The 12,605-nt window shown below is 40.4% G+C and overlaps 1 protein-coding gene across 9 annotated transcripts in view; it reads left to right on the forward strand.

Moving 5' to 3' along the window:
- Window positions 1-12,605, forward strand: part of OSBPL8 (oxysterol binding protein like 8) — a 230,757-nt gene that overhangs the window by 213,612 nt on the left and 4,540 nt on the right. For 6 of the 9 annotated variants that reach the window (XM_018572747.1, XM_018572790.1, XM_018572783.1 and 3 more), the window contains 7 exons: window positions 2,710-2,799; window positions 3,525-3,661; window positions 4,942-5,127; window positions 6,090-6,243; window positions 8,515-8,620; window positions 9,974-10,079; window positions 11,344-12,089. In XM_018572747.1, coding sequence (XP_018428249.1) covers window positions 2,710-2,799; window positions 3,525-3,661; window positions 4,942-5,127; window positions 6,090-6,243; window positions 8,515-8,620; window positions 9,974-10,079; window positions 11,344-11,479 — 915 coding nt within the window. In that variant the 3' untranslated portion in view covers window positions 11,480-12,089. Of the gene's footprint in view, window positions 1-2,709; window positions 2,800-3,524; window positions 3,662-4,941; window positions 5,128-6,089; window positions 6,244-8,514; window positions 8,621-9,973; window positions 10,080-11,343; window positions 12,090-12,605 lie in introns of those variants that run through there. The other 3 variants (XM_018572757.1, XM_018572799.1, XR_001942119.1) reach the window with 2 other exon arrangements.

The following is a 12,605-nucleotide window of genomic DNA, read 5'->3' on the forward strand; positions in this document are numbered from 1 at the left end:
GGGGGGGGGGGGGGGGGGGCGGTGCATTGAAGTTGATGGCTCCGCAGCCACGCCCCCGTCTGCAGTGCGACCAGATGCTTTACAAAACATTGGCTGTGTTCCGTTCCACTGCGAACGCAATAAATAGAGCATGCAGCAGGCAATGTTTTGTAAAGCATCTGGTCGCACTGCAGGCGGGGGGCCGTGGCTGCAGTTCCATTGACTCTAATGCACCATCCCCCCCGCCTTAGAACGAAGGGGGAAGTTTAGTGTTCGATCGATGTGGGTTCCAGCAGGTACCGCTCTAGAACGCACCACAATTGGTGTGAACAAGCCTTAAGGGCCTGTTCACATGATATCAGGTGCGGATCTGCAGACGCGGTGCTACTGAGGCAGTGCGTTTTGGCCGCGTTTTTGACGTTCCAGTTTTTTTTTTGCTGGAGTGGGGCTGTCAGTATGTTAGCTGCATTGCAGTGCGTTTTTGACGCGTTTTGGGTTTCTGGACTGTTTCCTGGCCGTACATAATGTGACATGCAGTATTTTTCTGTCGTAACCTGAACGGACTGCACACGTGAGAACTGTAGCCCATAAAACACATAGGGATACATTGGGATGCATTTTTAGTGCAGGAGCGTACGGATCAGGTCAGCACAGAAAACGGATGTCGTGTGAACAGGCCCTGAGAGTTATCGCTCCTTTCTAGAAATATAATGTCTGGTTGATATTGAGAAACAATTGCTTTCTGGTCCCTAGCATCTTGCTTCGAGTGGATGATTCTGCTATATCGATTGTGGAAAACGGTCTATGATGAATGTCCCGAATCACTATATGTTGTACTCTGATGAGATCTGGAGCACTACCAGGTGGAAACAGGATACCAAGATTGGGAGCTCATCATTTAAAGTGTTTGAAACACAAATCTGATTCTCTATTGCAGTCTTCCGGGGAAGATGCTGCTGTGCACAACACAGACCTTCTTTCAGACATTTTCATCTCTGCTGCTCAAGTGCCACCTGATCATGTCAGGGTGACCCAAGTCCTTGTTGTCAGAAATGCCTCAGGGATTTCTTAAAATCTATTAAGAGAAAAGGTCACACAAATGAAAGACAAAATATATAATGTTTCGTGAACAGTTTAAAAAAACTCCTACTCTTTTAATAAGACATGTATTAAAACAGATAATGCTAGTTATTCAGTTTCACTTGTATAAGCCTTTTTTCTCAAGATTTCTTCATTGTAAGTTTTTATACAGTATGACTTCTTAGGCCAGCGGTCTCAAAGTACCGGCCCGCGAGCCGGTACTAAGTGGCCCGCAGCCAGCTGACAAGTGGGGGACACGGTCACGGGCCGCGTGCCCGACTTGCGGGAGCAGCTACACAGTCTGCATCTCCGACGGATGCAGAGCTGCTCCGGCCAGAGCTCTGTCAGTTCTGAGCTCCGGCCGAAGGATGGATCATTAGTAAGGTCTAGTGCAGACCTTACTAGTGATCACCGCTAGATCATCAGGGCATGATGATGTGCCTCCTCCCTGGACGGATGAAAGCAGGTGAGGGGGCTTGGAAGGAAAGGAGGGAGGGAGGAAGTTTATGTCTGCTGGGGAGATTGTATTTTTCTGTGTGTATATTAGACCCCATTCACACCTATATTTCAGGTGCGATTAGGGATTCCTGTGTCACAAACTTGCTTTTTCCTGCAGCAGGAATCCCTGATCTGGCGTTTACATGCAGCAACTGTCACTCATTCAAGTTAATGATCGGGTGAAAGCCGCTGCATGTACACGCCTGCACACCGCATGTAATTGTATGTGATATGATTACATGCAGTTACAAAAACAATCACTATCCCTGGATAAACAATTGTGTAACCACTGATAGTGAAAGATTCCTAACTGCATGTAATTCTTTCACATATGATTACATTGATTACATGCAGTGTGCAGGCGTGTACATGCAGCAGCTGTCACCCGATCATTAATTTGAATGGGCGGCAGTTGCCGCTTTAACATATGCATACATTAACCCCTTCATGACTGAGGCCCTTTTTTCCATTTTTGCACCCATGTTATATTCCACATTTTAGGCCTGAAAATGACGTAAAACCCCCCAACATTAAGTACCGTATATAGTAGCGGTCCCCACGTGACTAAAATGTTTCCAGTGGCCCCCGACTAAATTGAGTTTGATACCCCTGACTTAGACCATTTGGGGAAGAGTTCCAAAATTGTCCTTTCAACCAGATCTCTTTAGCACCTCACCACCTTTCTTATGCATTCTAGGAGGTCATTTGAGAGAAATTCATGTTTGTCAAGGGGACTCTAAATGTGCTAAATTTCAAGAGTAGTGTATTATGTGCAGGTAGTTTTTTTTTAAGGGAGTCGGTGGGACAGAAGTTTGATGTAGTGAAAAATGGCAATGCATCGTGTGCCCCACACATTATCAGCACCTGAACATGAGGTGGATAGCCCTATGAGTATGATGCAGCTTTCAGTCTCGTGAACAAAGGAACAGATTATCTGCTACTGAATAGCTAGTTTAAATCTTCAAATGCATGAGCCAGCCGTTTGATTAAGGTCAAGCTATTTTCAAAGAAAAACAAATTACACTCTATGCAAACGTAATACTAAAGGAAGTAACAATTTCATTTAGTAAATAAATGTTTCTTTTTTATGGCACCAATGCTTGCATTTATTCATTGTTTGCTGTCTTTGTGACTTGTAATTTTGCCTTGCAGCCCTTTCTTGGTAGTGATGATAGTGTAAATCAGATATCAGGGAAGATAAAGTTGGGGAAGGAAGTCTTGGCAACACTGGAGGGGAACTGGGTAAGTGGCAATAAAAGCAAAGCAGAGTTAATCTGATAAATTATGCCTAAATGCACCAAATACAAAGCACAGTGTTTTTCTCATTGCTTGAAGATATTTTTATTTTATTTTGTACTAACCAATTTGTCTCGCATGAAAAAATACAGTGCGACCCAGGGTCAAACCTTTCAACACACCAACCTGATATGATAAATAATTTGTTGTTAGGCGCACTAATCAATTTAGGCAGTTGAGGGCTGGTGCAGTGATTGGTATTGCCTTGACTTGGTGTTGACTAGTAAAGTAACTGCAGCTAATACAAAGGCTAAAAAATACCATTGTATTAGTGTAGATTTAGGAAATATATTTTTGTAAGGATGCCTCTTTTATTTGATGTTATATTTTATGTTATATTTTTTAGTAATGGGAGGTTTACTTTATTGGTAACATCTTTAATTTTTTTTTTTTTATATTCATGGCTAAAAGTTGTGTTTTTTTTATAAAATAAGGTTATGCAGGATATAAAATCTTGTTTCCTATATCCTTCCAGTTAATCGTTAATTGGGTCTGACACGACAGCACAGGCAATTTTTTTCAGTAAATAATAGCTTTTTAATATATTTGGAAACTTGGTAATAAAACTTCCATGAGTTGTGCTCAAGAGGTTTGGAGGGCTGCTTTAACCTAAAGATTGTGCTATCTGAGGTCTGTATAATATGATTTAATGGTTGCGTGCTTCTTTTCAGGATAGTGAAGTGTTTATAAACGACAAGAAGACAGACCTATCTGATACTTTTTGGAACCCAACAGCTGAGATAAGGCAGGGCAGATTAACACGTTGCACAGTTCTCCACGATGAGCAAGGAGAGTTTGAATCTGAAAGGTAATTGTCTCTGCTTGATCTTCACTGTTCTTGACTAGGGCAGAGATCATTCTGCGAAATTCTAATGTTGCTTTTTGCCTTTTATGAAATGTTCTTTTTTAAAATGTATATTATTTGCTTTCCTTTAATTATCTGTTAATACTGTACACCTAAGCATACCATATTAAAGCCTTTTTTTTAGTTTTTGTATTTGTGTAGTATATTACACTGGTGAGTACAAAGAACTGTTCCTGTTAATCTATGGGGATAGGTTGTCATCCATATCACTCATACATGCACATACTTCCACACCCTAGGGAACAATGCGCCTACCTCTGTATTTGGGAATGACATACAAACATAGGGAGAATGCCTTAACTCCATGCAGGTAATGCCTGAAATCTGAACCCAGCATCCAAAGGACACAGGTCTAACTGACAACCACCGTGCTGCCCACTGTAAAGTTATAGTGAAAGATGCAGTACACCGCTTCATATGTTACAACAACTGACTGCAAGATCATGATCAATATCCCTGTGACAGTATGGGGTGATGTATAGTAACTCACAGATAACTATAGTCAATGTAGTTTCTGTAACAGCATATTGAAACCCTCACAAAGGATTGATATGTGATTATAGGGATAACTAAGAATCATTCACTTCCCTTTTTGGCACATTATTGAGGTATCAGGGCACTAGTGCAGCCAGGCCAGCCAGTCCCTTTTGGGGAAATTTCCCCTTTCTTCCTAATTTTTCTGACACCCATTAAACAGACTGGAAATGAGGGTAAATCTAAAAATTGATTCGTACATCAATGACTAGTCCACAGAGGTTTTTACCCTTCCTTATTCTGTCTGAAGCTATCAAAAATAGTTTTTGCTGTATTTGGCCTTTATAAAAGTTTACACTGTATAAACTTTTCCTATCCACAAAGATTCGTAGAGATTATCAGAAGAATACAGATTTTGAGGACAGCCATTTTAAGTGCTTAAACTCTTATAGCAGGATGGCAAGTTTGGAATTAAATTCTTAAAGGACAGTTTATATGATAGAAATGTAATTTCTAATGATTAAACCAAACGCAACCTTGTTTTGAAGGTATGAAAGTTGTAGAAGGAAAAAATAACTACTTATCAGTAATCTTGGTGGAATCAAGTACCCAAAAAAAGTCTGTCTTTTTCGCATTCCCATTTAAATTCTGCTTAGTGGGCAACTTTAAGAAATTGTATTCATTCTCCAGGCTTTAAAAATGTATCAATAGCTTGCTGGCAAATAACCAATGTAATTCTCAAATTCCAGGCTCTGGCAGAATGTTACAAAGGCAATCACTAACAAGGATCAGACCGAAGCCACTCAGGAGAAGTTTGTCTTAGAAGAAGCTCAGAGGAAAGCTGCCAAAGAAAGAAAAGCCAAAAGTGAAGAGTGGACTTGCCATCTCTTTGAACAAGATCCAATCTGTGGAGAGTGGCATTACAAATATGCTGAGTGAGTTTGGCTACTTTCTCATAGTAATTGGAAACGTGATTCTTAAATATAAGGAATTGTTCATTTATTTTTAGTTTAAAAACTAAAAACATAAAAACCACTCCTGTAAGCAATGGGACCAGCATTTGTGTATATATCTGTCCTCACCCTTAGCCAAGTGCTTTCCAATCATTTGACATTGGCTAAAGAAGGCAGCTGGCGTATTGATTGACTCATTGATTTCACAAGGCAATCCTGCCAGCTAGAATCTTCTGTAGCACTTGCTAATGTAGAACATGACAGTTTCTGCATGGTCTGTTCTCAGCTGTTTAGTTGAATTTGAAGACATTAGCTTAGAGTTAAACTGAACCCTAAAGCCAATCTAGTAAATGTAAATTTGCCAACAACTAGTGCTCGTGGTTTACAAAGGTACTGGAGCCCCCATCAGACTGAACACACTGTTTCCGAAATCTATGTATGTGGGGGGCACAATAAAAGTACCAGGAGGATTTTTACATTTAAGGCAGTTAAGCAATATTTCAGGAGATACATTTAACCAACTTATAAAGGGTAATATACAGTATGTCCTATGATGCATGTACAGCTGACTAAGAGAATAAGCTTCATGTCACTCGACACATAAAAACAACATAACTGGGCCTTATTTTAGAATCAAGTACTTTATGTAACTACAAGAGTTTCTTATTTTCATGCAGAGTAGGAACACTCTTGCCTGATCCTGCTCCACCAGGTTCTTGCTGTGCAGCCTGCTGGGCAATGAGCAGCAGCTTCTTGAAAATCTTGACCATCAGGTCCGGCTCCTTCTTTACACATGCAATGCTATCTCTTTGAATTCCAGTGTAGAGTTTGTACTCCAGCGGGACAAGTGGAATGATTATACTGTAACCTATTTAATATGAGAAATACTTATGGTTCAGTTAGCATATTAAACATTATTTCTGTATTTGTTTTATGTGTTGCAGTTCTCGACCATGGGACCCCCTAAATGATCTGGTGCAGTTTGAAAGCGATGGTGCTATCCAGACTAAAGTCAGGCATAGGACTCCAATGGTACGTTCGGGCAGTGTAATTAGTCTCAGTAACCAAGGGGCAAAGCGGGAGAAATGCAATTATCAGGTAGGTCTGGAGAAAGCCCAGTGGCGTTTCTCTCGTCTGTGTCCTATCAAGATCAAGGAAGCATGTGTATGGTATCCGCTTAAACGTACTAACACTTAGCTGTAAAGCTCAGAAATCTCATCATGTAAGTGTGTCTGCTACTTTGATTAAAATGTATCATAAAGTGTTGTAAATGCCTATCACATTTTAGTACTGGGGATAGTTTATATCTGTACTATTGCAAGTGTCCTTAGTGACTGTACAAAGATGTTGCGCTACCGTTACATCTACTTATGCTCCAGGCAAATCTGCTATATGTTATGACTACTGCCTCCTAATATTCTAAGTTGTATGATTGCTCTTGGCAATTCTGTTTATTTCACTTCTATTAATTCTTGTGTTGACGTCTACCAATAGTTAAAGACCTAGTCACAGCTTTCCTATCGTTCCTGGGACACTCCTGGGGTTTGAACAAAGTGCAAACAACACATTTTATAACCCACAACCACCAAATAAACCCAGATTTCATCAGTATGGTAGTAAACCTCAGAAAATAGATGTACTGTATATTGAGAGCAGATTAAACGTTAATGCCCCAATTATGAAACTGTTGATGGGCTTACACATTTGATTAGGTTGAACTATGTTAGTAGTCTTACAGAAGACACTTTTTTTAAATCTTGACACAAACAGGAAGATGCTCCAGGACAGTGCAGGACCATCTTCTTGCAAGATTTGGGATCCATAGAATTCCCAGAATCTTGCCAGAAGGATTGGGACGTCACTCTCACCTAGGTGTTGTATACAGAAGCCAGTTGTAAGGTGACTATATTTTGTAACTTTTCCTCCATAGTGTTTTTTATATCTTCAGAACTATTGAATAAGTGAACCTTTGAAGCCAAACCTAGAGAAGTCCATTAAATGCTGTTCGTATCTAAACAAACTGTATAACATAGTCCCAGTGCAATTTCATAAACACAAACATTCTTTTCTTTTTTTTTGTATTGATTATGGTGTCCCCGTGCCACCAACGGCCATGTGGGAGAATTGAAGAAATTCCTCCGCCCCCCTCAGCATGTTATAAAGACATAGTATCCCTTAAAGTATATGTACACCCTCTATTTGTATCAGTATGTTTGGCATCATGCTGCACTCTATACAGTTTTCTTTCTTTTCTTTCTTTTTTTGTGAATTTGTTGAACGATTTCCTCGAGATCCTGCCAGTCACAACACTTTTCCTTGAAGTGACAATGCTAAGCCACAGTCTTACAATTAGCAGCAGCATTGTCAGCCTGATGTGTGCACTCCTCCAGTTGGCCATTGAATGCCTGTCTGATGATGGGCAGCCCAACAGCCATTTGAAGCTGGCTGACAATGCTGCTGCTTAATTGTGATGCAGTGGCTTAAAGTTTTTCTCATATCTGAAAGAGGAAACACTGTTACTGGCAGGGTCCTCGTGTAAGAAAATCTGCAACAGTTTGACAAAGGCAGTTCGAGCACAGTTCTATCAAGTTTCTATATTGTTCTCTTTCTCTTTGTGTCCTAGCCTATTAGCAACATTTTACAAAGTGTAAATGATAGGACAAAGGGGGGGACTTAGGATACAATTTAGGAAAGTAAATGGTTCATAATAAAGTGTCAACTCGAGGAATGCACCGATACCGAGTATTTGGACGTTCCATATGATACCAGAACTTCCGGTCAGAGGGAGATTTCCCTCTGACTGGCAGTGCCGAGGGAGCATGGAGCCGACTTTCTTTCCAATCAGGAAGCCGGGCGGTGGGCTATGATTCGCCCTCGGCTTCCAAATTGGTCAGGAAGCCAGGCAGCCTCAGCAAGTGAAGCCGGTATCCTTTCGCTTGAACCCCGGCTTCACAGGCAATTATGAAACCGGGCCACGGGTCATGATCCATTGCCCAACTTCTTGATGATCAGGGCACACGGCACTGATCCTCAGTATCGGCATGTAGCGGGGAAAAAAAATTTGGGTGCTCGATACCGAAAAAAATGTTATTGCATCCCTAGTTATGACTTTGCTAATAACACTGATACATCAAGGACACAAAGCTCTTACTGCCAGTGTCTTTACAATGGGCATAATTCATGACACATTTTAAACAGCTAAGTAGGTTTCACCTTTCAGTTTTTGATGCAATTAAACAAGAATTGAGTTGTCATTGTAATGCTCATTGTTTCTGGTTCTTGTGAATTAGCCCAAATTGCATTGATTTGTACTATTATGCATACGTGTTTCTGTTACATACATGACACGTAGCATTGCTTGGCATGCAGGTGTGTGTTCCGAAGCTCAAACACAAGTCAAGTGGACAGCAGAAGAAAGGAGAAAGTGGCTGCTCCTCCCCAGAACTGGATAACCAGGATTCCTCAGGGAGCGAAGGTAACAATTCCTGCACAAAATAACTTCCACCACAAAAATTGTACAAAATATTTATTTACTAATATAAATTATTTACATGTTCATATTCCCACAAACAGAAAACTTTAAAGAAAATTCTATAAATTCCCAGTCATTGGATTGTGGTGTATTGCTGGCCATACATGTAAGGGCTTTTGTACACATCAGACTCATTTTAATGTCAACTGCCCTTGGTGGTTATGTGCCTGTTAGTGTATACAGCAGTCGCTTTCATGGTGCACTTCCTGGAACTCTGGCACATGTGACTAGGACATGTGACCATGAACATCATCTCAGGGGGGGGGAAATGCCTTTCCCTGCCATCTCGCAAGGTTTTGCAGTTCATAGATGAGATTTCCCAGCAGTGCACAGTGATATAACCTTCCCAGGATGCATCTCTTAGGCATGGCCTACATCAGGAAGTGGAAATACTGTAATTGTAAGTAAAAGCAAAATATGTTTAAAAATTGCATGTAAGAGGATTTCTTATGCGCATGTTGATGTGATTTTTAGTGAAAGGGCGTATAGGTCCACTTTAACCCCTTCGTGACTGACGACGTACAGTGTACGTCGCCAGCATCGGGGCTGTTTAAACAGACTCCCGGCATGAGTGATCAGGCATTAATAGGAATGCCGAAAATCTGTTTTCCCTTACTGTATGGCTGCTATGCTAGTGCATGTTCTGTGCACCACAATACCATTTGTGAATTCTGGCTGAAACAGGGAGTAATAGGTTATGTGCCCAACCTTCCTTCCTGGTTGGTGGCCTCTTACTCCAGCCTATGTCTAAACTGAAATCATAAGGTTACCTTTACCTTCCAGTGATCTATTTTTTTGATTTAATGTATGTACATTTTTATACTTAATGAATGCAGTCCAGTACTGGGTGACTCTGAGGGTGTAGATTAGACATGGATAAACAACAGCGTAAAAAGGTATGCCTTTTGGGCATAAAAAGGAATAGTTACCGGGCACTGCAATTATATAGAGCTGGTAACAATGGTGTTCTTTATACACTAGTACTTTGATGACTGGAATGCTATGCTAAGAGCACGGCACCTGTGTGTCATTATCCTTCATGTATTAGGTATTGTTTAATTCCTGTGGACAACCACAATTAGGACTCGTATAGAGTAGATTTGCCTTCTTGATGTCTATACACCAGCTGTATGGTTCCATGAACCCCAGAAACGACTGCTCTATTCCATTTCTTTCTACTGTTCTGTGATGTCCACGTACACTAGTCTTTAAACATAAATAACCATTATTACTATGTGTTTGCTGAAATGTTGACATTTGGTGTAGTAATGTGTGTAATTCCCAATTATTTTCCAGCACATCTATTAACACACAGCGCTCGAAGCAGGAAAAAGGGAGCAGATCACGTTGAACTTCAAAGTGCCATAGAATCTATAAAGAAAACTCAAGAGGAAATCAACCGGTAAATTGCCTTCTTAAAACTGTTGCCTTTAACTTTTTTTATTGTTTTGTAACCAGTTGCTTATCTTGGAGTTTGCCAGAATGTACAATTCATCTAAATGTGTTCTTCGTTTTAATTCGTAAGGGCTTCAGCTTTTGAACTGTATATTGAAATATTTAGGGCCCATTTACACCTTCCAATCCGCTGGGGTGCGTTAATGTGAGTTTTGCCGCATTTGAATGGGCTGTCAAAGATGTACAGCAGTCAATAAATCATGTTTTTTAACACATCACCCCAACATGCACAGTGCATTGTCATGCTCTGTAACACAGATGTGTTCCCCCGGTGTGCTGGGCTGCTATTGATCATTGATGACACGGCATTGAATAGGTGTGAAAGTGCCCTCAAGGTGGCAAAGAACCACATTATATATACATATGCACAGGCCTGTAAAACACTGGCCAATAATGTTAGACATTTTGAAGCAGAACTCTGGGTAAAAATGTTATTAACCCTTGCAGTGAGGCTACTACCGCAATGCAAGGATTAAGGGCTCATTTTTGCCTAGGGTCAAAAAATAAAAACGTTACTCACCCGATCCACGGAGCCGGCTTGCTCTAAGACTGGTCCATGGAGTCTCTCTCCGCCTCCATTGAAGCGGTCTAAGGTCCCCAAGTAATCTCCTCGTGTACAGTGTATAGGATGTGAGTACGCCAAGGGACATACTATCGCTGCAGTGCAGGAAGAGACAGGCAGGAGGTACCGCTGTAACACCCAGCCGGCTTGGACGATTGGGTGAGTATAACTGTTATTTTTTACATAAATGAGCACTTAACCCTTGCAGTGTGGGTGGAGCCTTGCGCTGCAAGGGTTAATACATTTTTTACCCGGAGTTGTTCTTTAATGAAGTTGTTTTTCCTATAGTCTAATCCTACCTATCTTTTTTTCTGTGGTGGTCTTTATATTCTGCACAATAGTTCATACATAGATGTATTCAGCATCAGCATAGAAGGAGCTTGGGGGCCACATAAAGCACTTCTAAGGGCCACACGTCACTCATGAACAGTGGTTGCTTTAATGCAGTATTTTTCAGGAGTGTGATCTTTCAGTTTGTTTCATTTGGCTAAATGTTCACGTATTTCCATCCATCATTTGTACCCGTTTATGTTGGCATGCTTGCTGCATTAACTGCCCTCTTTGAAATGTCAAGTCTATTGTATACATTGTGAAGGATTGTGAAGTGCTCTATGTTATGATTTAAACTTTCTCTTTCTTCCCTTAATAGGAACATCATCGCTCTGCGTAACCGCTTAACTACAAATGCCTCAAACACAGATAGCAATTTTCTTCAGCAGAGAGACTACTGTATTATCTTCTTCCTGATTTTGCTGCAGATTGCCATTAACTATCTATTCAAGTAAAAACAAAAAAAGAATGTCTCACAGGGCAATATGTGGTATCTGGAACTGTCACTGTTGGATCGGGACCACGCTTAGCCTTGTGATGAGGTCTACAAGCCACTGTAGTGCTTTTCATCCTGTCGTGGAGGTCAAATGATTTGGACTTTGGAAGAAATATTGTTCTGCTGTCAAATCTGTGGTCCTAGCCTCTGAAGACATTGACTGCATCATTACCACACTCTGTCCAAGCTGCCAGTAGCTCAAGCGTGAAAGTGCCAGCACCATCTTCCTAGCTGTTGCTATGTATTAAATGTTGCAATATGTTGTGCTTTACACATCATACTGAGAAAGTAATGCTGTAGTTACAGATCTAAGATGTATATATACTTTTTATATGTATGTAAGTGACCGTCTTTTTTTTTCACATTGTAAAGATTGAAATGTTATTGGTAACCTGAAAATAGGTTGTAATTAACTTTAAACTATGTAAAATAAAGGTCTAGTCAGTTCATTATGTAGAGTAGATACCACACTTTGACCAAATATACTCCCTATCATTATCTCTTCAATTGTAGTCATGGCTGTAGAGGAAAGTTGGCACCATAAGAAGAAATTCCAAAATAGTTCTTTTTTTTTTTACAGAATATCTTTCAGTGTACTCGAGTTTATCCAAGAAAACTAAACAGTAATATAGGTGATGATTTAAGTTGCTTTGTCCCCATTCTAACCATATAATGCTCATCTGCTGTCCAGACTTTTATAAGCCCTTTCCTCTTACTGACTGCCTATTGTAGGACCAAAGCATTTCTACTAGTTGTAAAATGAGCATATTACAGGATATGAGGCACTACGTTCTCAAATGAATATGTCCTTGATTTTTAGCACCTTGTTTTTCCCACAAAATGTAATCTGCTTGTGAGATATATGAAGGCTTTAATGATTTCTGGTATGAACCAGCTTAGTTTTCCCATATGTGGCTTTCTCTTTTGTGTACTACAACTTTTTATGTGACAAACAGGCTTTGTATATGTCAGGATGGCACCAGGTAGTGTTTAGTTACTGGAAGCTTCCCTACATTCGCTGTATAAGTAACAGTAACATTTTTCTGGTATCACTAACTCAACTCAATTCAAAAGCATCTTGGAGA

The sequence above is a fragment of the Nanorana parkeri genome, unplaced genomic scaffold (genome assembly GCF_000935625.1).
Source record: "Nanorana parkeri isolate BGI_ZX_2015 unplaced genomic scaffold, ASM93562v1 scaffold45, whole genome shotgun sequence".
Classification (NCBI taxonomy): domain Eukaryota; kingdom Metazoa; phylum Chordata; class Amphibia; order Anura; family Dicroglossidae; genus Nanorana; species Nanorana parkeri.